The sequence below is a fragment of the Pelobates fuscus genome, chromosome 8 (assembly GCF_036172605.1).
Source record: "Pelobates fuscus isolate aPelFus1 chromosome 8, aPelFus1.pri, whole genome shotgun sequence".
NCBI classification, from domain to species: Eukaryota; Metazoa; Chordata; class Amphibia; order Anura; family Pelobatidae; genus Pelobates; species Pelobates fuscus.
Window position 1 is genome coordinate 89,038,178 of NC_086324.1, and position 22,591 is coordinate 89,060,768.

Here is a 22,591-nt window from a genome sequence, read left to right on the forward strand (position 1 = left end):
CGCCTACTGCAACCAACTTACCAGAGGAAATTTACCAGTGCTGTGTTCTGAAGAAATGTCGCATAGTACTAAAGGTGTAGCAAACACCATGGAAACCTGTAGGATAACTCCATTGGTGACGTTTCCCCTTTTCAGAACATGACACTGATAAATTTTCCCACAAAATCACTTAGTTAAATGATCGCTATATTTCCAACAATTAGGTCATATCGCTGTGTCGTATGTCGGGAAAAAGCTATACTAAAATAGGGAGAAAATTAACACACACATGCATTAGTATATGTCAATTTTTAAATTAGAAAAAAATCTGTCTTGCAGATAAGAAAATAAATAAATATATTCAACATTTTAGTCGTAGTCGTAGAAATAGAAACATATTGTAACTTACCATGGGACCTGGTTCACCTGGTTCTCCTGGAGGGCCTGTGGGACCCACGCCACCCTAGAAAAAAAAAATGTGTAACACATATTATAAACTGTAGAGCGCTTTCGAATGAAAATGACACTTAGCTAAATTACAGGAGTAACAAAAAGGAACCTCAATATCAGCGACCACCTAATCAAGGGACTCAAGGAAAATTCTGCAATTGCCTCATTAAACCAGTCACAGCTAACCATATTAATCCCACTGAATGTATGACTTTAACTTTTTAAGGAGCGGTACAATTATCATTACAGCACTTGCATAAATTATACTGAAAGTACACCCCCTGTTCTTGTCTACCAAATATAATAAATAATCTTGCAAATGATACAATTTTCTGCTGTTGTCAACACAATCCATTGCTCAAGTACGTCACAGGAGAATACAAAGTCAATCACACTCTATACTAGTCCCACCCTTCATCTTCATAGATTTTCCCTATTTTGTGTGCTTGAAATAATTAAATAATGTGGGCGCACAAGATAGTTAATAGTTAACTTGTGCTTGCGAATGTGTGTATGAAATTGTGTGTATGAGATAACTACATCTAGGGCAGTAAGGTTGTTGCTTCCATAAGCACCTACCATATTCCTTGCTGCCTTGGTCGGTCCTTGGCTGGGCTCCAGCATCACTGAAGTTGCCAGGTTGGACCCCAGCCAGGGACCAGAGCAGGTCGAGGAAGTAGGGAGTGAGGTATGCCCAAGATACAGTTATCTTGTGTGCACGATTTAGTAGATCATGTACACGGATTAACTATATCATGTACACAAAATAGTTAAAGTGTGTACAGAAGTTAGCTATCCTGTGGCCACACTGTGCTATTTCCTGGGCACAATCTACAGTGTGCTTCCAATGTAAAAAAAAATAATACAGCGTGCTTACAGTGTGAAAAATAAAAGCCATAAAAAAAAAAGCCATGTCTACATAATATTACAATATTGTGCACTTAATCTTATAGCAGAGATTTATTTTACCATGCATTCTGTCGACTAAGCCTATATTCTTGTGATGTTCAGTAAACTATATTCTTGCATACAGATAAGAAGGAATGCAGAAAATAATAATTGATATGCAATATAATGAGGAGAACTCACAGTAAAATGAATGGTATCAGGCACATCATCCTAAGTAAAATATTGAATGTGGAATCTTCAAAGTATAGTAATCTTCTTGTACTTAGGATGATGTGCCCGATATCATTAATTTTCCTATGAGTTCTCCTCATTATATTGCGTGTCAATTATTATTATTTACTGATCACAATATGTTCAGTCTTTGTTACAACTAAATACCACAGATCACAATCTCTATTCTCCGATAAAGGTTGTATTTAAACTTTTATGTTGTGCCTTGGGAGGTGTTACTCCTATTTTCTGCATTCCTACTTACCTGTAAATTTCACTATTTGTTGGTGTTTTGGAGGGCACAGTATTTAGTAGGTTTGCTTAACATCTGCTTTCAGTGGTTATACTTTTGTATGTTTTCATATATTCTTGCATAACCAACACAATAATTAAGAGGTATTAAACTATCCTCTGACATTAGTGATTGCCAAGCAACTGAACACAATTAAGAAAAAAATATTGAGTCAGCTGCAGATAAAATTCATACAAGTTATCTCCTACTGTAAAATTAACTAGTGGACCAAGATATATATGCTAAAAAAAATCACAAAATGTTTACATTAAGTGAATCTTGTTAATTGCTTCCCAGAAAAAAAGCCATGTATGATTAGAATTTGAATATGTACAACTCATAGTTTCCTCACTTTGTGGTTTACTTTGTACTTACCGGGTTGCCAGGAATACCTTGAGGTCCTCTTGGTCCTATTTGACCCTGTAAAAGTTAAATTGAAATATAAATATATTTACTGTTTCATTAACAATGACTCCGAACCTCGGCAAAGCTTTTAGCTAACTTAGCATGCAGATGTTTCTACTATTTTATGCATTTTTCTTTTATTACCTTTCCAATAATAGTAATTATTCCATGCATGCTGAAAACTGAGAATATACAGACGGTCATTGTACATTGCACAACAAACAATATAAAAATTTCAATGAAGGTCAGTGGGTTTATTTACTAATAAGACTGATAAAATCAATACTTGTTTCTGTGGCTATGTGAATGTTTCTATCTTTCCTGCACTCTCCATCATCTCCTCCAAAGTGTACACGTCACAATAATGAAACATTTACTATAATATGATTTTACTTGCACTCGTAATATTCTCTCTGAATCTGAATACAGGTCTTAAGGACAGATCACATAATTCTAAATGTTTCATTACTAATCAATAAAGTATCACAACTTCATCCTATTTTCAACTATTGATATCTTTTATACAGTATCTCTAATATAAGCAAGCAATTTACTTATTTTGAATCTTTGGTCCAATGCATATTTCACCCTACCAACAAAATCTGTTGTCAAAATTCAGGTAAGGTTATCCTTCCTCATCTATGCCTAAAGCTCTGACATTAACTAACAGAAAATACTTATTGTAACAACAAAATTATTGGTTCTCTGAATCATATGACTACAGCTTAGATATTTGTAACAAATATCGTGTTACAATTAGTGAATAATGTATTTATTCTTACGCTGTTAGTGTCCATTAAAACAAGTTTGACAAAAATGTTCCCTAATTACCAATAAACAAATTTAATAGGGATTGTATCCAATCATTTACTTTTAGCTCAGATTTTACTGAAATGGCAGCATTTTTAGTTTAAGCTAAGGTTTTCTTTCAAAAATAATTTACGTTATAGTATATATTCTTCTGTATGTATCATTTTCCCTAAAGTATGAGGTTTATTTACCAAGGACCAAAAGGTAACCAATGTTGTTTTATTGTCCAATTTTAACTGTTTTAAATGAAAGTTCACTATGGGAAATCTATTTGACTGTTCACAAAATGCAAATTTGGTTATTTCAGCTGTATTTGTGTGCACACAATATGTTTGTTTTATTAAAATGGATGAATTGCTATATTATTGGTTTATTTTGCTGTTCACAGCCGATATACAGCTTGATCACCTTCATTCACTGACGTCTTAGAACAGGTAAATGCAGAATCGAATTAAAAGTAACTTTATTTCGAAATATCCCCCTACCTCTTGGGCATATCTGCCTATATCAAGATCCTCATAGTTTGTATGCCTGTTTGAGCAGGGCATTTTTCACTTCAAAATCCCTTCTTTAATTGTAAAGTGCTGTGGAATATATTGGCTAATAAAAATAATAGACAATAAGGACCATGGGTATTGCACCCACTAAATTTAGGTCCTCCTAATAATAATGCAACCCCAACTTTCTCTTAACCTAAAACAATACTAGAGCTCAAATCTCCCCAATCCCTACACTAATATTAGCAGCATGGTTTTGTGTCTAACTGCGGGCACATTCATCTCCTATTTGAACTCGGTTGCTATTTGGCAAGAGTGATTTCCAAGCAAATCTCACAACTGCAGTAAGATCAATTTGAAAACTAGGTACCCGTTCGGCTCAGTGAAGCTTCAATGTTGCTAATGAAGAAAATTAACTGTAGGGTAATTGTATCAGCTGAATTTAAAAGATTTGAGCCAAATTAAACTAACTGAATTTCCTATATCATTTTGGATGTTTAGTGAAAAGACTTCCTCTGTACTTTTATCTACTAGTCTAAAACTGGAGTAATATGTATAAAAAGAAGAATTAAAATGGATTCCATATAGATCTACTAAGAAATAAGGCTTTTGAACTGAAAGTTCCAAATACTGAGACGATAGTGAAAAAATCACCACTCAAAACTTTAGGCACCAAGCAATTGCATTTAATCATTTTTATAGAAACCTATATTAAGTATGTGGAAATCGATTTTTCAAACCATCTTTCAACAGCTTCTTACGATGTCTTCAGCTGAAAATAACATATTCTATGATCCACTCTTTATTTTTAAATGTAATAATGTCTAACAAATCAAATGTTGGAAATGCACACTCAGTAGAGGGTCTCCAAAGTCAAAGGGGTATCCATGACCCCAGTTAAGGCAAAGCTGGAACCAAGTCTAATTAGTGCCTGGTGTAAAACTAATACAATGGCAATTTAAACCAATAAAAATATTTTGAAAACGGCATAGAGTTTCATTCAACATCACTCTGATGTCAAATTTGAATTCTAAAGGCAGATGTTTGGACCAAGACACATCTGCTATGGTGAATTGGCTTGTTATCCCACAATCTCTGAAATTACAGGAACAGTCTCTATGAAGTCAGAGGATAGATGGTATTTACAGAAGCCACAAAAGCTGCTTTTAGAAATAAACTACTAAAAGAAAACTTCATTTAGGTGGAAGAATGTACTTGGCATAAATAATTTTGCATCGCTGAAGACACATTGTACTATGTTGGCAGTGTATATATATATATATATATATATATATATATATATATATATATATATATATATATATATATATATATATATAAAATAATGATAATGATATGAATAAAAAAAGAATAAATCAAGTGTATCAGGTTCTGACATTTAATTCTGAACACAATCTTATTGTAGATACATTGCTCATTTGCAGATATTTTTCTTCATAATTTCACAGGAGCCCCCTGTGTGAATAAAGTTCAATTTACAGAGCAGGAAATAAAAATGTCTAAAGTAAGTTAAGATCGGGTTGAAAATAAAACATTTTTTTCATGGAAGCTGTGTCAGTCACAGCCAGGGTGAGGTGTGACTAGGGCTGCATGCACATAAACAAAAGTTATATAACTTCTAAATGGCAGAAAATTAAGAAGTGAGAGTGCAAGGGCTTGATTTATACACCCAATCTGCTTCATTAAGCTAAAGCTGTGTGAAGCATATAGTATCCTTTAATTATTAATAAGTTAAGGCTTTCATTAGGGCCAGTTTAAAGCTTTTTTTACAAGTTTTATTTTGTTGCTGCATCAGCTCTCTGAAAAAGGCTATAACAGTGATGATAGTTGAAATAACCTTATATGTGATATTTTATTCTAGGTGGGGTACCTTAACATGGATGAATTGCTATATTAGCGGTTTATTTTGTTGTTCACAGCCGATATACAGCTGGATCACCTTCATTCACTGACGTCTTAGAACAGGTAAACCCCGGATCGAATCAAAAGTAACTTTATTTGGAAATATAGCTGAACATATTTTAGCAGACATTGTGTGGTTCCACCTAAGAAGAGAAGTTTTACGGTTGCAATTTTTTTTTTTTACTAAAATTTTTCATCAGGAACTTGATTTAAATATTAAAATACAAATCTTTTTAGAAAAACGGCATTATATCTTCTTTTATTTTAATAATTCATTTGAGTCTAGTTTTAAGAATTGATTTTCTAACCAAACAATGTAAATATTTGTCTCTCTCTATATTTACAGTATTCTTTGTTTTAGAATGAAAAATAAAACGATGTACTCTATAGAAAGGTATTATTTCCTTACCACTGAACCGGGCATCATTCCAATTTGTGATCCAAGTCCAGATTTCTCATCAAAACCTCCTTGCATGTGAGATGAAAATGGCTGTGGAAAAAAGTGTGATTTACCAATATGATTAAAGAAAGTTTATTTAGTAGAAGCAACTGCTGTAATCAAAACACACAATTGACTATATAATACTTAAAATGCGTTTGGCAGAAATTCCAAGCACAGTTTAAAATGGCTGTGTCTGAAATTTCAATTTTACTTATACTATGTAATTACATAATTTATTTAGCTTTATCGTTTTCTACTTCATGAAGGAAGAAGGATTTGTGTTCTATTTCTTTTCCATTCACTAACATTTGTTATTTTTAGACATTATAATTGTTCCATCAATTTCATATTCACAAATTGACCAAAATGCTACAGAAATAGGTCTCAGATTAATATTTTGGGTAAGCTTTTCAATGATTACATATTTTTGGATAAACTTAAAATTACTGAAAATTTAGAAAATATTTTAATATTTTGATGTATTTATATATTTTTTTTATATTTTAATATATTTTTTTAAATGTTCCCAAAAATATCACATAATTGATAAAGCTTAGCCAACAATAATTAATTAAGACCATAAGCCCTCGTGATCTCAAAAAAAATATAAATCCAAGGTGCTTGCACTCCAGGTATATAATGACTGTGATGCCCAGTGCAAATCCAGCAAAAATCATAGGTATCCAAAAAAACGGAATGCACTCCAGGGTCTTTGTAGAGTAAAATGTAACTTTTAATTCATATACAAAATTAAAAAATGAACATCAACGTTTCGGCTCACATCTGGAGCCTTCTTCAGATCTGCCATCCTGAAGAAGGCTCCAGATGTGAGCCGAAACGTTGATGTTCATTTTTTTATTTTGTATATGAATTAAAAGTTACATTTTACTCTACAAAGACCCTGGAGTGCATTCCGTTTTTTGGATATATATATAATATATATATACCATAAGCCTGATGGTATATGGACTGATTCATGGAAATGAAATATATTGCCACAGCTTTATACTTCAAGGGTAGACATGGGAATAGCAGAGTTATTCATCCTATGCATTCTGATAAAGTCACTGAGAATATGGAGCTCCGTGCCTTTAATGCATTATGATAAATGTGACTCATTAGAATAGCATTTATTGGATATTGACTTACTTGACCAGGGACAGATGGATGTCCAGGTGGCCCAGGTTCTCCAGGCTGTCCAGGGATACCAGGTTCACCATCAACTCCTGCTGGACCTCGATAACCCTGATAACAAAAAAAATGCTTCATTATTTCCAATGACTGGTTACTTTTCTGAAGACAATGAGACAGTCTGCTGTAAAGCAATTTGACTTGCATTATTTTTTGTCACATATATATAAGCTGTGCAGGGGCCTCTTCACCTATTCTCTGTCAAAACTACTTTTTATAAGTTTGTTGCTATATAAATGTTAATGATAACAATTATTATATATGAGTGCATTATTAAATAAATCCTTTACATTTACTACATGCAGAAGCTGAAAGCTAAAGCTTTATTCCATATTATCAGTACAACTAAAAGACACACAAAAAATAAAAAAAATAACATTTCACAATTTTTTATTTTTTTTTAAAAAGCAATAAAATGAACGTGTTTGGAACTTCTTCGATTTAATAAATCCCAGTGAGAAAATAGAACCTTGGAAATGTGTAACAATCTTCCCCTGCTGCTCGGAGATAGTCATGATCTAAATATTTATTTAAAAAAAAAAATACTGTATGAAAAAAAGTTATTGGGCTCTTTCCAAAATCTTATAAACAATGTGTAATTTTATGAAGCTGTACTGACATCCAGTGTTTATTAGAAGCAAATGCAAATGTTTAATTACTGCATCATGCATTTTTACAAGTAGAGCTGCTCAAACAATACACAGGCCTGAATTGGAAATTTTTAAAAAAACAAGCCAAATTGGAAAAAAAAAGTTCTCATTTTGAATATTTTTATTGTAAACTAGTGACGGCATTGGATCCATTTTGTTAGTCATGTATGATTTCTATTTATGTAAATTAGACTGTTCTCATTCCCATCATTTAACTCGTAATTATTACCAAATTAATTTCAGTGACAGCACTGAAGAAGAAAGGGGGCAGCAAAGATATCCAGATGAGGTAAATTGGTGCCTAAGTTTGGTTATATATGTATTCATTCTCTTTGTTTGACAGTAGATAAATTAAACAATCTGGTCACAACATCAAGGTGTATTCAAAAAGTACTAAATTGTAATGAACTAAAAACCAGATTGCAAAAAATAGGTTAAAATGGACAGTCTATGACTATAACAGATTTTTTCCACTTTGAATATTTTGCAATTTGTTTTCATTTCACTGAATTGACTTTACAATGAACTCGAGGAAGATGTGGTTGGTTAGATAGTAATCTCTACATCATGACGGCAGAATTTATTTTTCCCACGGTCTTTCTTCTGTGCATATGTAATAAAGGTTTGTTTATTTTAACTGTAGAGCATTATTTCAGTTAATTTGCAAAGTGTATTTTGTGGCCTAAAATTTTGTTACAAAGGACCATCACTGGGAGTTTAGAGAACTCTGTTAATTTTAATGACTAGAATTGTATTATATAAAACACACTCTGGTATCTTTTTAGGGGTGATTTTAGAACCATTGTTTTAAGCAATGTTGAAATCAGAAATACCAGCTACATGTAATGGGTTTGACTTTTTCATATGCCAAGCCCATTATAAGGAGAAAATCAATCAATTTTCACATGCAACAATATCAGATATGTCATATATTATAAAATAATAATGATATGTGCATGTAACACATTTTAAAGCCTCAAAAAAATTAATGTTCCATTATAGATTGTATTGCATTTTATTTCTCTACTAGTTTTTAAATTGGTTCTGTCCACTTAAATTTACCTTTCCTTTCTCTTCCTCTGCCAGAATCTGTTCTTCTTTTCTTTATGTCTAATCTAGTTTAAAACATCTTTAAAACATATTTAAAACATAAGATAAAATACAGACTACTTTGTCTTATGTATTTTTCCTACGCTTGACAATTGTGACAAAAGGGTGGAGTTTAAGGCAAACTCCACTGCCATTTTCAAGCTAACAAAGGGTGAAGCTTGCTTTAAGCTACATCCTTTGTCAAGATTGCTATTGTAGGAAAAAAAATATATGTTTTAAAGAAAACTAGATCAGAAATAAAAAAAAGAACAAATTCTGAAAAATGAAGAGAAAGGGAAACCATAGGAGAAATGTACGTTTGAGGTGGCAGAACCATATTAAGTTCAGTGAATGCAAAACTGTTACCTAGAAACTTGTGTAACTTACAGGCTTTCCCTTTGGACCTCTATCTCCTCTTGGTCCTTGTGAGCCTGGTGGACCCTGTTATACAAAAAATAAAACATATGACATTACATTGAGAAACAAACACGTCATATCGGGCATTCAATAAACCATTACACATTAACATACAATAATATAGATATATCATATACATCAATATATGTAATGATATCAATATGTATAGGAGACCATCAGTATTATACACCTATTTTTGGTCTGCAGGTTTAACCCCTTAAGGACCAAACTTCTGGAATAAAAGGCAATCATGACGAGGGGTTAAGGGCCAGATTCCAATCTGTTTTACTGCTAATTACAACTACCATGTTGCTTTGCCAACATTAACAGAGTTATTTACTAAAGTAAGAATTGCTGGAGGACGGAGCCTGACCTTCGTGCCAGCTAGATGCATATTGCAGAGGCTCCCACATCTCTTGCTGATTATAGGGGATGCCCTCCAAGCACCAAGCTGACTTAAGCACCAGAGTGCACTACCAAATTCGGGAGTGCACTGGAGAACCTAAAGAGCCCTTACTCGGATCTCTACGTGACTGAGAGCCCCAGGTGCATCGTGGTGGCCTGTGGGTGTTAAGGCGGTAGAGGCGGCCGCTCTTCTCGTTCTTTTGCCTGTTGGAAGTTACGGCTATCCTCCTACCCCCCCTCCCCTTTTGACCGGTGGGGGTTATCCCTGTCCCCACTGGACTGTCGCATGCAACTACTGAAGACAATACTGCATATCGCTGGTGTCTTTGTGCCTGCAGCAAGTCACTAAAATGGCAGCTATATGTTACTCTGATGCACAAGGCCTACATCTGCCTCATGAGCTTCCTCCCAATCCCCTGGAATATACCATGAGGAAACTGAACACCACTGCTCAGCCGTAACTCTAAGTAAGCCCCTATTGAAGTCCCTATTATCGTGCCACTTCTGCTACACCCCCACCCCCTTGCTGAGATCAACTGCCTCCCAGCACTAGAAATTGGGTGAGGGGGTCTCATACAATGGGCCCTGGCTTGAGAAGCCCTGATTTTTGTTTCTATTGGCCTCCAATTAGCTATGCAAGTGTACTTTACTTGCCTTTCATTAATTTTGGCATATGTCTTTTTCCGCTCATGTTTATGATACTGGCAGTGACAGTTCCAGTAGTTAAAGCTTACCGTTAAGCATGCTGGCATTTAATCCCCTCTACAATAAGCTAAATGCACAACAATAGCTTGACCTTGTTTCATGTGGTATATACAAAATGCACTGCTATTTTCTTTCATGTTATCTTGTTTTAGTTTAATTTACAATGAGACCTCCCTATACCATAATAGTTAACCAAATATGATTACTCACATATATGACCACTCTTAACAGGTCTTAGGTTTTCCCTATGCCATTCTCCTCACTCTACCAATATATGTTCGCCCAGCATGACTGTTGCTGCTTTACATACCTACCTACTCTACAAAATGTGCAGTTCCTCTTAACATTTTGTGCTCTAACCCTAAGCCTGTATTCATTTGTTTTGCAATGCATCATATGTCAGTGTAATATAATGTATATCTCACTGCACTACAAAAATAAAGAATTAGAAAAAAAAAAAAAGAAAAGAAAAAAAAGTAAGAATTGCTGTCATTTCAAAATTAGAAAAATGGATTGGAAAAAATCTCCAAGTCAGCTGTGCTTCCAGTTCATCTATTTTCATCTGGGATTTGAAATTCACTATGAATTCCCTGCAATACTTACTTTAGTACATAACCATGTAAGACTGACACTGCATTAGGGGAATTGCAATTCTTCTAAAGCTTGTTCTAATATATAATTGTAGAATATATGTAGATCAGACTTACAAAAATGGTGTACTAGTTCCCTACTGTTTTGATACATAGGAGTTCGATTGATGGCTGTACAAGAAATAGTGAGAGGTGTTTAGAGATGTGTTTAATACAAATATTAATGTTTTAATAATTAAGGCACTTGATCCAGAAGGAAAAGTGTGCCTCCTGTCAACCAGGCATTCTTTTTCTTAAGGTTTAAGAGTGAGTGCTAATGTTTAGCTTCTGAAAGGATGTTCTGATTTCTCACTAATTCTGCTCTTAATGCAAAACAGATCAACAACAATGTGTAATAATGCAATGAAATACATTCTCATGATGAGATATTACAAATGTATTAATAATTCCTTATAGTGGAAAATATGTGACAAAATTCATATTATTTTAGATCAAATACATACAGCAGGTCCTGGACGGCCACGAATTCCAGACACCTACAAATAAAAAAAGAAATAAAAAAATAGTCATTGTCAGTTTACGGTTGCCCACTGTTTTTTCTTACTTTGTATATGCACATACACAGTATATGGCCAAAAGCATGTGGGCATCTCAATATTTATATTGAAAAGCTCAGTGACCTTAAATGTTGCATTATCATAGGATTTCAAATTGACACAAGTCCATTTGTAACGATTTCTGCCCTACTAGATCTGCCCCGGTCAACTGTGTTACTATTTTGAAGTTGCTGCATCTAGGAGCAACTGTGCAATCCATGAAGTGGTAGACTAGATTGTGCATAATTATAGATCGGGGAGCTGAGTGCTGTTGTAACATTCCCTACAGAGTTCTAAATTGACTCTGAAAGCACCTACAGTACAATAAGTGTGCATTGGAAGTTGAATTAAATGGATTTCCATGACTGAACTGTTGTGCAGAAATCTCACATTAACACTTACCTCCCAACTCCGGCATTCATGGCATTTGGATGCCGGTGGGAGAGGAGTAGAGGAGATGGGCCAGTTATGCGTTCGTGTTACTGGCTCATCTTCAAAATGAGCAAATCTCACAGAAAAGAGGTGGGTCCTCCCCCTTTACTGACAGATTAGCCTGGCTTGAATGCACGCCAAGCTGGCTATATTTTAAATGCATCCCATTCAGGGCAGATGCAACAGGGAGCACTGTTTCAGTGATCCTTACAGGGTCTTCGTGCTCTGAACATAGCGGGAGTGTATCTTACAATGTGCTTTTCTATGCTTGTTAGGGAACTAAGTGGGGACAGCTGGACAGGACCTAAAAATTGGGACTGTCCTGATAAACTTGGGATGGTTAGGATGCATGCATTAACATTCGCAACATCAAGTGTTAGCTAAAGTAGGTAAAAGGACAAAGTAATTACTCATGAACAGTGAAAAGTGTTCTTTGCAGTGACAAGTCACAGTTCACTATCTGGCTGGCTAATTGAAGATACCATGTATGGTGTATGCCAGGAGAATGCTGCCTAATACCTACTGTAAAGTGTAATGGAGGAGAGATGATGGAGTGGGTTAGTCTTAATTCAAGTGAAGGGTCACCTTTAGTCTACAGTATGCAAATACATTTTAGACAATTGGGTGCTTCTAACTTTGAGGCAGAGTTTGGGGGAAGAACCTTTCTTTACGAGCGAAGCAAAAATACGTGTTTGGTATGATGGAGCTTGAGTGGCTTTTTAGACCTGACCTCATACCCACTGAACACCTTTGGGATGAAGCTGAACTTCTGTTTTGAGACAGAGTTTCTAGTCCAATATCAGTGTCTGACTTCACAAATGTTATATTGGCTAAATCGGCACAAACTCCCACAAGTACAATCCAATATTTATGTGGGAAGCCTTCCAAGAAGAGTGGTGGCTCTTATAGCTGCAAAAAAGGTATCCAGGTCTATATTAACACACATGGTTCTAAAATGGGTTATCCAGCAAGCTCATATAGATGCGGTGCCCAGGTGTCATTTGGGCTGTATATGGTATCAACAAATGTTTGCTGGTATGTAAGCATTTATTACATGTGTAAATATAGCATTGTCATAAAACTTACAACAGGGACATCTCCAGGTTCTCCTTTTTGACCCTGAAAAAAAAAAATAATAAAGTGAATTTTAGAAAATCAAAGACTAAATGCAATTTTTTTTTATTATGTCCTACAATGCTTTGCCATAACAATTTTATTTTTAATGAAACATTTATATTAGGTGTAAATACAGATAAACATGACATTGAGGGTACATTAAAAAACACACACTTTGCCAGCTGAAACTAACCCCACATAATTAATGTTACAGTCGAAACCAGACCTATAGTTAGAAAGGAGCCTAAAGCTTTTTAACCTTGTCCTTAATTGGAGCCACGATGTGTGATTACACATTTAAAATAACGAATATTAATAATTTAAATAATCCCAATAACTAACAATATACATTTACTTGAAAGTTCATATTTTGTCTTTAGAAATAGTCTCTTAAAATAAAATCCCAATGAAACTGCACAATTGAAAAAAAAGTAATAAAAAAGACAAAAAAGGTAGATGATCCATGCAGTTCATTGACTAAGAAAACTAACAAGCATTTACTAAATTTACTTCCAGCCAAATGTAAATGGACTGCAACAGGTTTATTGCGTTGAGCCTCCTGTTAACTTGGATTGAAGCTCAGATGCTTTTTCTATGCATAGGATATCTATACACTAAACACTAAAATGTACAGTTTAATGTAGTTCTGGTGTCTACAGCCTGTCCCTGCAGGTTTATTTAAAGTAGACACTGCCTTTTCAGAGAAAAGACAGTGTTTACACTACTGCCTAGGAATACCTCTAGTGGTAGTCACTAAGACGGCCAATAGAGGTGTTTCCTGGGTCAGTGCTGTATAGTGTGCAGCACTAACGTTCAGTATCTCCACACTCTGTATGGAGAAGCTGAACACTTCCCATAGAGATTAATTGATTCAATGCATCTCTATGAGCAGATGCTGAATGGCGCGTTTTGCCAACCATGCACAATAGCCTACCAATGCTTTGCTATAGGCTCAGATCGTCATAGTTGATGACCTTAGCCAAGTAGGAGTAGGAGACCAGTAAATAAGTGAATAAAAACACCTTTTATTCCTCTGACAGAGGGGCTGGCCACCTAAACATCGCTTACTTAACTATAGTGCCAGGAATACATATTTGTATTCCTGACACGATAGTGTTCCTTTAAGAAAACTCAGACCCAAGTCCCCTTGTTTAACAAGCCAAAGGATATGCTAGGCACCAAAACACATTTAGCATTTTAGCAGTTTTAATGTATAGATCATGCCCCTGCATTTAGGAATTAAATCCCTTTTGTTTCTGTTTATGCAGTCATACCACACCTTCCCCCTCTGTGACTCACAGAGCCACCATGAATAATGGTTTCTTATTCAATCTAATCTGACAGTACAGTGTTTTTACTTTAGAAGTTCTCATGTTCTGTTCTGTTAAGGTCCTTCCCTTCGGGACCCATGATGGAATAATTCCATCGTGTGGTATTTTACCTGTAGGGACTGTTTACCTAGTGATAATACTAGGTATCAATAGTGTCCACACACTAAAAGATGAGCTGCATGTGTGTAATAGGTGTACAGCAGTATAATCCCCACTTATAGGATATGCAGCAAGTGTCCACCTCAGGTGCGATATCCAAAACTCAGGAAAGGGATAGAAAGACAACTAATAGTACTCTCAATATAAAAATATCAATAGATTACATCATATGCCTTCTGTAATAATCCTTCTTTATAACCTTTCTCTCTAAAATCCTTTAAACATGTTTGTGACTGTTCCTGAAACATTTTATCCTCTGTACAATTGTGTTTGACTCTCAGTAATTGGTATTTGGGTATGTTCAATAGCCATGGGGAAAAGGAGCAACTGCACAGCTATTGACGTCAACTGGCTTGAAAAAAAAAAACTGTTTTTGTTTTTATCAATCCTTCTTCCACATAAATATTGAGGTCCAAAAAATGAATGTTAGTCTTACTAAATTCACTAGTTAAAATGATTCACTAGTCATTGTTATTTTAAAAAATGTCAAATCCCACAAAGGAAGATTGAGTTACCTCTCCAGATAAAGGCGAGGTTTGGGAGAGAGGGGGGGGGGGGGGGGTTGTATTACTAGAAAATAAGGATTATATAGATGAATCTTTGAGACTACTAGGGGATAGGAATACATATATGATATTACCAAAAGACCATATTACAGAAATGAAGAAAAGTCACACAGAACTAATTGACAAAAGAAAATCATTAGGAATTTTAAATAAAAAAGAGTTTAACTTTTTAAACATTTTAAATCCCAGAACTCTGGTATTTTACTATCTTCCAAAGGTCCATAAAAATAAAGAAAGACCCCTGGGACGCCCAATAGTCTCACGGATAAGGTCTATTTCCAGTAAACTTTCCCAGTACATAGAACGATGATTGCATCCCACTGTACAAAGATGCCCAAGCCATCTAAGGTACTCTCTGAGTCTTTTTACTTCATTGAAAGATCAGTCATGGGAAGAAGGTCTATTTCTGATTCCAGCAGATGTAAGCTCATTATATACCATCATTAAGCATGAAAAGGGATGCCTATCCACAAGACATTTTTTAGAATTGTATTTTAGAGGGGATCAATCGGATCCTTACCAGTAATTATTTTTGGTTTGAGAATAATTTTTATCTCCAGATGTGTGGTATGGCGATGGGCACCAGGTTCGCTTTCAGTTATGCAATTTATTCATGTCTTAATGGGAACAGAACTTTATGGTGTGAATGGGATGCGAACCTGGTGTTCTATCACCGTTATATAGACAATATATTTTTTATCTGGAGAGGAAATGAATCTTCCCTTGTGGGATTTGTTTTTTTGTTGTTTTTTTTAAATAACAAGACTGGGGAACTAAATTTAATTTAGTAAGACTAACATTATTTTTCTGGACCTCAATATTTATATGGAAGAAGGATTGATGAAAACAAAAACATTTTAGGCCAGTTGATGTAGCTATGTGGAAGAGGGGAGTTACCACTTTTCCCCATGGCTATTGAACATACCCAAATACCAATTACTGAGAGTCAAACACAATTGTACAGAGGATAAAATGTTTCAGGAACAGTCACAAAAATGTTTAAATGATTTTAGAGAGAACGGTTATAAAGAAGGATTATAACAGAAGGCATATGATGAAGTAATTCTAAAATATAGGGATCAATTATTTGTCCCTAAACAACAAAATGATAAAACTAAGGATAATCAACTCTCTTTTATTTGTGATTTTAACTGTAGACATCATGACATAAGGAAGATTTTTAACAGATATTGGCCCATTTTAAAGAGGGACAGCATTTTAAACTCTATACTCCCAGACAAACCTAACATCATTTATAGAGGAGCCCCCAACTTAAAAAAGTAATTTAGTACAGAGTCATCTAAGACTGCAATCCACATCAAAGAGTTTATTTGGGGAGAAGGCGGGGTTCTATGAATGTATTACATGTGGTGCATGTAATAATACCAAAAATAAAAAGAGGTATGTAAAGGAATTTAAACACCCATGAGATGATACAGAGACCTTCCCCATCAAACAATTAGTCACATGCTACACAAAAAGGGTAATTTACATGATCACGTGTACATGTGGATTAATGTATATAGGTAGCACAACTAGAGCATTACAAGTGAGGATCCAAGAACATGTACGTAATATTAAAAATGGGTTCAAAAAACATAATTTGTCCCAACACTTCAAAGCTAAACATAATAAAGATCCAAGTCAACTCACATTCCAAGGTATACAAAAAATAGAAATGAATTGGAGAGGAGAGAATCTAATTAATGCAATCGGAAAAGCAGAAATTAGGTGGATTTTTTATTTAAACTCTCTTTTAGCTTATGGTCTTAATAGTAACTTTGAGTTATATCATTTTATGAATTTTAGAATTATTTTCAGTTCCTTTGTTGATAATGTCTATTTCTTCCTTTTATTCTGTATGGACATTTCTTGACCCCTCCCCCCCTTCCCCCATTTTTATATTCATGTTACAAGGAGAGGGTGAAGAATCTGAGCTCTTTAAGATCTATAGTATAATTAATTATTTTAATCTTAAGACTGTAATTTTTTACTATTTTTAAATTTTAAAAAAGGTTACATTTTCTATAGAGCCCAGATGATCACCCTCTAGTTTAATTTATGATAATGCTAATTTTAAGGTACTGATTCTTTCTATTTAAATTGTGTCTTTCAATATATACATGGAGAATGGATGCTGCTTGTCAGAGCATAATTTCTGTTTTCGCCCACAAATAACATGGTGGCAAAAGAACGTCCGGTACTACGACGATCATTGAACTGAAAACATATAAGGGTAAGAAAGGACAATTCCCTTAAGGAAAATGGCTGCCTGAAGAGAGAAAATGACGGAACCGCTCTGCATCAACTCGGTCAGTGAGAACAGCTGCAGAAAAGACACCCCAATGTTCCACGTCCATCATTAGCTGTAGCACGGATGGTGGAACCAATTGGAAGAGCAACCCGGATTTATAAGAGGAAATGGAACGAGGAACAACAACTCTGATTTAAAAAAAGCCCACAGAGAGGGCGAAACGCATCAAAGCAGATTTTGATACCGCTAAGGACATTTTAGTATATACTTTTTTGTGTGTGTGTATTAATAAATGTATCTTACTGGATTTTCAAGTCCTGCTGGCAAGTGTTGCTCCCATTTACCTAAAAAAGAAGGGTTACACCCCTCCCCACCCCTCGTTTAGTGGGTTAACAGCCTTTTATCCAAGAGCCAGGTAAAAACGGACTCTTTCAAAGGTGAGCTAAAGTTTTATCTCACTAAGTGTACATATTGCACTAGGGATTTCTATTTGTGCTTTATTTTTGAGTTTTCCAAGAGGAATAAAAAAGAAGAGGGGAGGTGTGACCGTAATACACCAAGGTGAATGTGATCCGAGCCCGTCCCATTATGGCTCTATCTTTGTAAGTGTGTCTATTTTTATATATCCATCAGGCTACCAGAGTGGGCTAATTCTCCCACCCATGTAGCTGGCAATACCCTTGACCTAACCTTCTCTTATGCATGTACAGTATCTAATATCTGCAACACTCCATTTCCTCTCTCTGATCACCACCTCTTATCATTTGCTCTTGTGTAGCCCCTCACCCAACAACCTCAGCCTAACCCCCCTCATCTCAGGAGGGATCTTAATTCTCTTGATCTCCAGCAGTTGTCAGCTGATATTGATGCTGACTGCTGTCCATCCCTTCCCTCTCCTGTCCTTCACTGGCCATCTCCACATATAACACTACCCTTACCTCTGCCTTGAACGCTGCAGCACCGCTCCAAACAAGCACCTCGAGGAAGACCCGCCCCCAACCATGGCATACTAAATCAACACACTACCTGCAAAGATGCTCCCGTTGTGCTGAACGCTCCTGGAGGAAGTCTCGCACCGAGTCAGACTTTCTCCATTATAGATTCATATTGTGTTCATACAGCGCAGCCCTTGCCCTTGCCAAACAGTCCTACTTTTCCTCTCTCATTAGTTCATGCTCCCGCAATCCCAGGCATCTCTTTAACACCTTTAATTCTCTTCTTCGCCCTGCTGTGGCCACCCCTCAAACTAAACTTACTGCTGATAACTTTGCATGTTACTTTACTGACAAGATTAAACAGCTAAGGAAATAATTCTCCCCTCCTTGCCATTCTGTTTCTCAACCACACATAGATCATGCCTTTCCTACCCTTCAGACATTTTCCCTGGCTACTGACCAAGTGGTGGCTGCTCTTCTCTTTTCCTCTCGCTCCACCACTTGCCCACTCAATCCTGTTCCATCTCACCTTATGAGATCTCTCTCCACTTGTCTCATGCCTTCCTTAACACACATCTTTAACTGCTCTCTCTCTTCTGGCATTGTCCCTGCTGATCTTAAACATGCCACTGTAGTACCTATACTAAAAAAGACATCCCTCGACCCGTCCACCCCCTGTAACTATCGTCCCATATCCCTGCTCCCTTTTTCCTCAAAGCTTCTGGAAAGACTTGTCTTTACCCGTGTTTCTCATTTCCTCAATTCCATCTCTCTCCTTGACCCTCTTCAATTTGGCTTCCGCCCTCTCCACTCTACTGAGACTGCACTTTTCAAAGTTACTAACGACCTAATCGCAGCTAAATCGAAAGGCCACTCCTCCATACTAATTATTCATGACCTCTCTGCGGCCTTTGACACCGTTGGTCATGCTCTCCTTCTTCAAACTCTTCAATCACTTGGTCTCTGTGAATCTGTCCTCTCGTGGTTTTCCTCTTATCTCTCCCAATGCTCATTCAGTGTCTCCTTTTCTAATGATACCTCCTCCCCTCGTCCTGTCTCGGTTGGAGTCCCCCAAGGCTCTGTCCTTGGTCGCCTTCTATTTTCTCTTTATACTGCCTCTCTTGGCAAACTTATTACCTCTTTTGGATTCCACTACCACCTGTATGCTGATGACACCTAGTTATAGCTCTCCTCCCCGGACCTCTCCCCTGCCGTCCTGCAACGTGTCACTTCTTGCCTTTCTTCCATCCCTGACTGGATGTCCTCCCACTTTCTGAAACTCAATCTCTCTAAAACTGATCCTCCTCTTTCGCTCTCCCTTCAAGTTAGTGGTACCCACATCAGTCCATCCTTGCAAGAGCGCTGTCTTAGCGTCATACTTGATTCTGGCCTCACCTTTGAGCCTCACATCCAGCATGTTGCCAAATCCTGTAGATTCCATCTTAAAAACATAGCCCACATCCGCCCCTTTTTTACACCAGATGCTACCAAGGAGCTTGTCCATTCTCTAGTAATTTCCCTCATGGATTATTGTAACCCTCTCCTGATTGGTCTTCCCAAAAGCCGTACTGCACTGCTACAGTCCATAATGAACGCTGCTGCCAGACTGATTTTCCTCTCTAGTCGGTTCTCTCACACCTCACCCCTCTGCCAGTCCTTACATTGGCTTCCTGTATGCTACAGGAGTCAATTCAAGGTACTAATTCACACCTATAAAGCACTGAACAACTCTAGCCCCTCTAATATCTCCTCACAGATCTATAGGTATGGCCCTTCTCGGTATCTCCGCTCTGCCTGTGACCACCTCCTGTCCGTTGTCCGCACCCGTACGGCCAACTCACGCTTGCAGGACTTCTTGCAGGCGGCTCCCTTCCTATAGAATAGCCTGCTTACTGCCATCAGACTCTCCCCTAGTCTTTTAAGAAGTGCCTTAAAACCCATCTCTTTAGGAAAGCTTATGGCCTCCAAGACTAACCTCTACCTCACATACCTGTCTTTTGCTCTCTCCTAAAGGGCAGCCCACCTTATTTGACTGCAAATTCCTGTCCTAATGTGTTTTACACCCACCTCCTATAGAATGTAAGCTAGATTGAGCAGGGTCATCTTCAACCTATTGTTCCCGTATGTTTTCTCTAATTGTCCTATTTATAGTTAAATCCCCCTCTCATAATATTGTAAAGCGCTATGGAATCTGTTGGCGCTATATAAATTGCGATAATAATAATATATATCCCAGGACATACTTGAAAATGAGAGAAATCTCAATGTATCTTTCCTGGTAAAATATTTTATAAATAAATAAATATATACGCTTAATTTGTGGTTATATACTACACCATTAGATTTTTCTTCCTTCTTTTCCCCTTATGTTTGATGATACTCAAACTAGAGGGGTAAGTGTTTAATTTTATTTTTAGCTCTCCACTTAGGAAATTGGACTTCACCCCAAATATACCTATATTTCCTATTAAATCCCTGCTCACCAAGGAGACCCAGGTATCAATCAAAATCTGGGGCTCCCCTTTGCAACATTTACTGGTCCCAGACTGAAAGATAAGCTGCATTCATTGCTCAAAGTGCACATGGACTTAAATCCCCATTTGCTACAATGCGGTTTGAGCGCGGTTATTCAATACCTGAGGGCTCCCCTCTGTGAGCTGAGAACACAATTGACCCCAAAGAGAGCACTGCATACAGTAATTTAAATCGCTCTCTGCCACTGTGTTTCTCTGTGAGCACTTGATTGAGGGAGACCCCTCCCCGGGTTTCTCTCCATGCCCCCAGGTCATTTTGATTGGTGCTGGGCTTTGTCAGTTACCCACCACCGATCACTATGTAAAGCATGAATCACAATGCAATGGCAAGTTGCAGACATTTCAGAATGGCATAGATACTCCTGTTATGTTGAAAACTAACAGTATATGGTTGCAGCATACCACTCTCTACTGTTTTAGCTTAGAGTTCCTTTGATAATATCAATACTGATATTAAAATCTGGAAACCCTTGGAATTAGCATTAGATTAAGATTAGGATTACACTATTGTTTAAGATAAGGGTTATGCAGAAGATTGGTTTCAGTTTGGAGTAAGGGTTTGGTCTTGGATTAAGGATAGGATTGATACTTTGCAAAGGTATAAACAATGATCAGCCCCAACATTAAAACCACCTGCCTAATATTGTGTAGGTTCCTGTCGTGCAACCGAAATAGCTCTGATACATCGAGACATGAACTCCACAAGACCTTTGAACCTGTGCTGTGGTACTGGGCACCAAGACATTAGCAGCAGTTCCTTTAAGTCCTTCGAGTTGCGAGGTGGGACCATTCAGATTGAGATCTGGGAAAACTGGAGGCCAAGGCAACACCTTCAATTCTTTTCATGGTCCTCAAACCATTGCTGAACATTTATTTGTAGTGTGGCAGGTGCATTACCTGCTGAAAGAGGCCACTGCCATCAGGGAACACCATTGCCATAAAGGTGTGTACATGGTCTGCAACAATCTGTAGGCAGGTGATACTTGTCAAAGTAGAACATATTCCAGAGCATAACACTGCCTCTGTCTGCCTGCCTTCTTTCCATGGTGCATCCTGCTGACATATCTGCTCCACGTGATCTAAAAGAAAATTTTGGTAGGTACTAACCACTGCATACTGGAAACACCCCACAAGATTTGCAATTTTGGAGATTCTCTGACAGTCATCTATATAGTCATCACTATTTAGCTCTTGTCAAAGTTACTAGATCTTTTCGCTTGCCATTTCAGCACATGGAATTCAAGAATTGACTGTTCACTTGCTGCCTAATATAATCCCACACCATGGCAGATACCTTTGTAACAATATAATCAATGTTATTCACTTCACCTGTCAGTAGTTTTAATGTTATGTCTGATGCAAAGGGGGTCATTCTGTATTTAGGATATATAGCTAAGTACAACATAGCGATTTTTATTACAGTAGCACACAATAAACTGCTAAATTGCAATGTGCATGTAAAAAGAAAAGAATAATGCACCATAATTATTGATAGAAAGTGCTGCTAAAATGGGTGTATAATAGGGCTCGAAACAAACCATATGACTCGGTGGTGTGTACTTTCACAAATGGTATGAATTTATGGGTTCGTTTGAACTGTCACACAGATACAAAGCCCCCAAAATGTGGAATAGGCACATCAAATCCATCTATCAAAATTCTAACTGTAAAAATGTAAACCTAGCTGGACCTTAGGGCGTGCTA

General features: G+C 36.7%; 1 protein-coding gene across 1 annotated transcript in view; it reads right to left on the bottom strand.

The window, feature by feature from the left end:
* The window catches only part of COL5A2 (collagen type V alpha 2 chain), a 162,019-nt gene that overhangs the window by 44,390 nt on the left and 95,038 nt on the right, over positions 1-22,591 (bottom strand). Inside the window, exons 3-11 of the mRNA XM_063430133.1 lie at positions 17,781-17,794; positions 14,798-14,803; positions 13,079-13,111; positions 11,468-11,500; positions 9,235-9,288; positions 7,067-7,162; positions 5,885-5,965; positions 2,216-2,260; positions 389-442 (exon numbers count right to left, since the gene is read on the bottom strand). Coding sequence (XP_063286203.1) covers positions 389-442; positions 2,216-2,260; positions 5,885-5,965; positions 7,067-7,162; positions 9,235-9,288; positions 11,468-11,500; positions 13,079-13,111; positions 14,798-14,803; positions 17,781-17,794 — 416 coding nt within the window. The remainder of the gene's footprint in view (positions 1-388; positions 443-2,215; positions 2,261-5,884; positions 5,966-7,066; positions 7,163-9,234; positions 9,289-11,467; positions 11,501-13,078; positions 13,112-14,797; positions 14,804-17,780; positions 17,795-22,591) is intronic.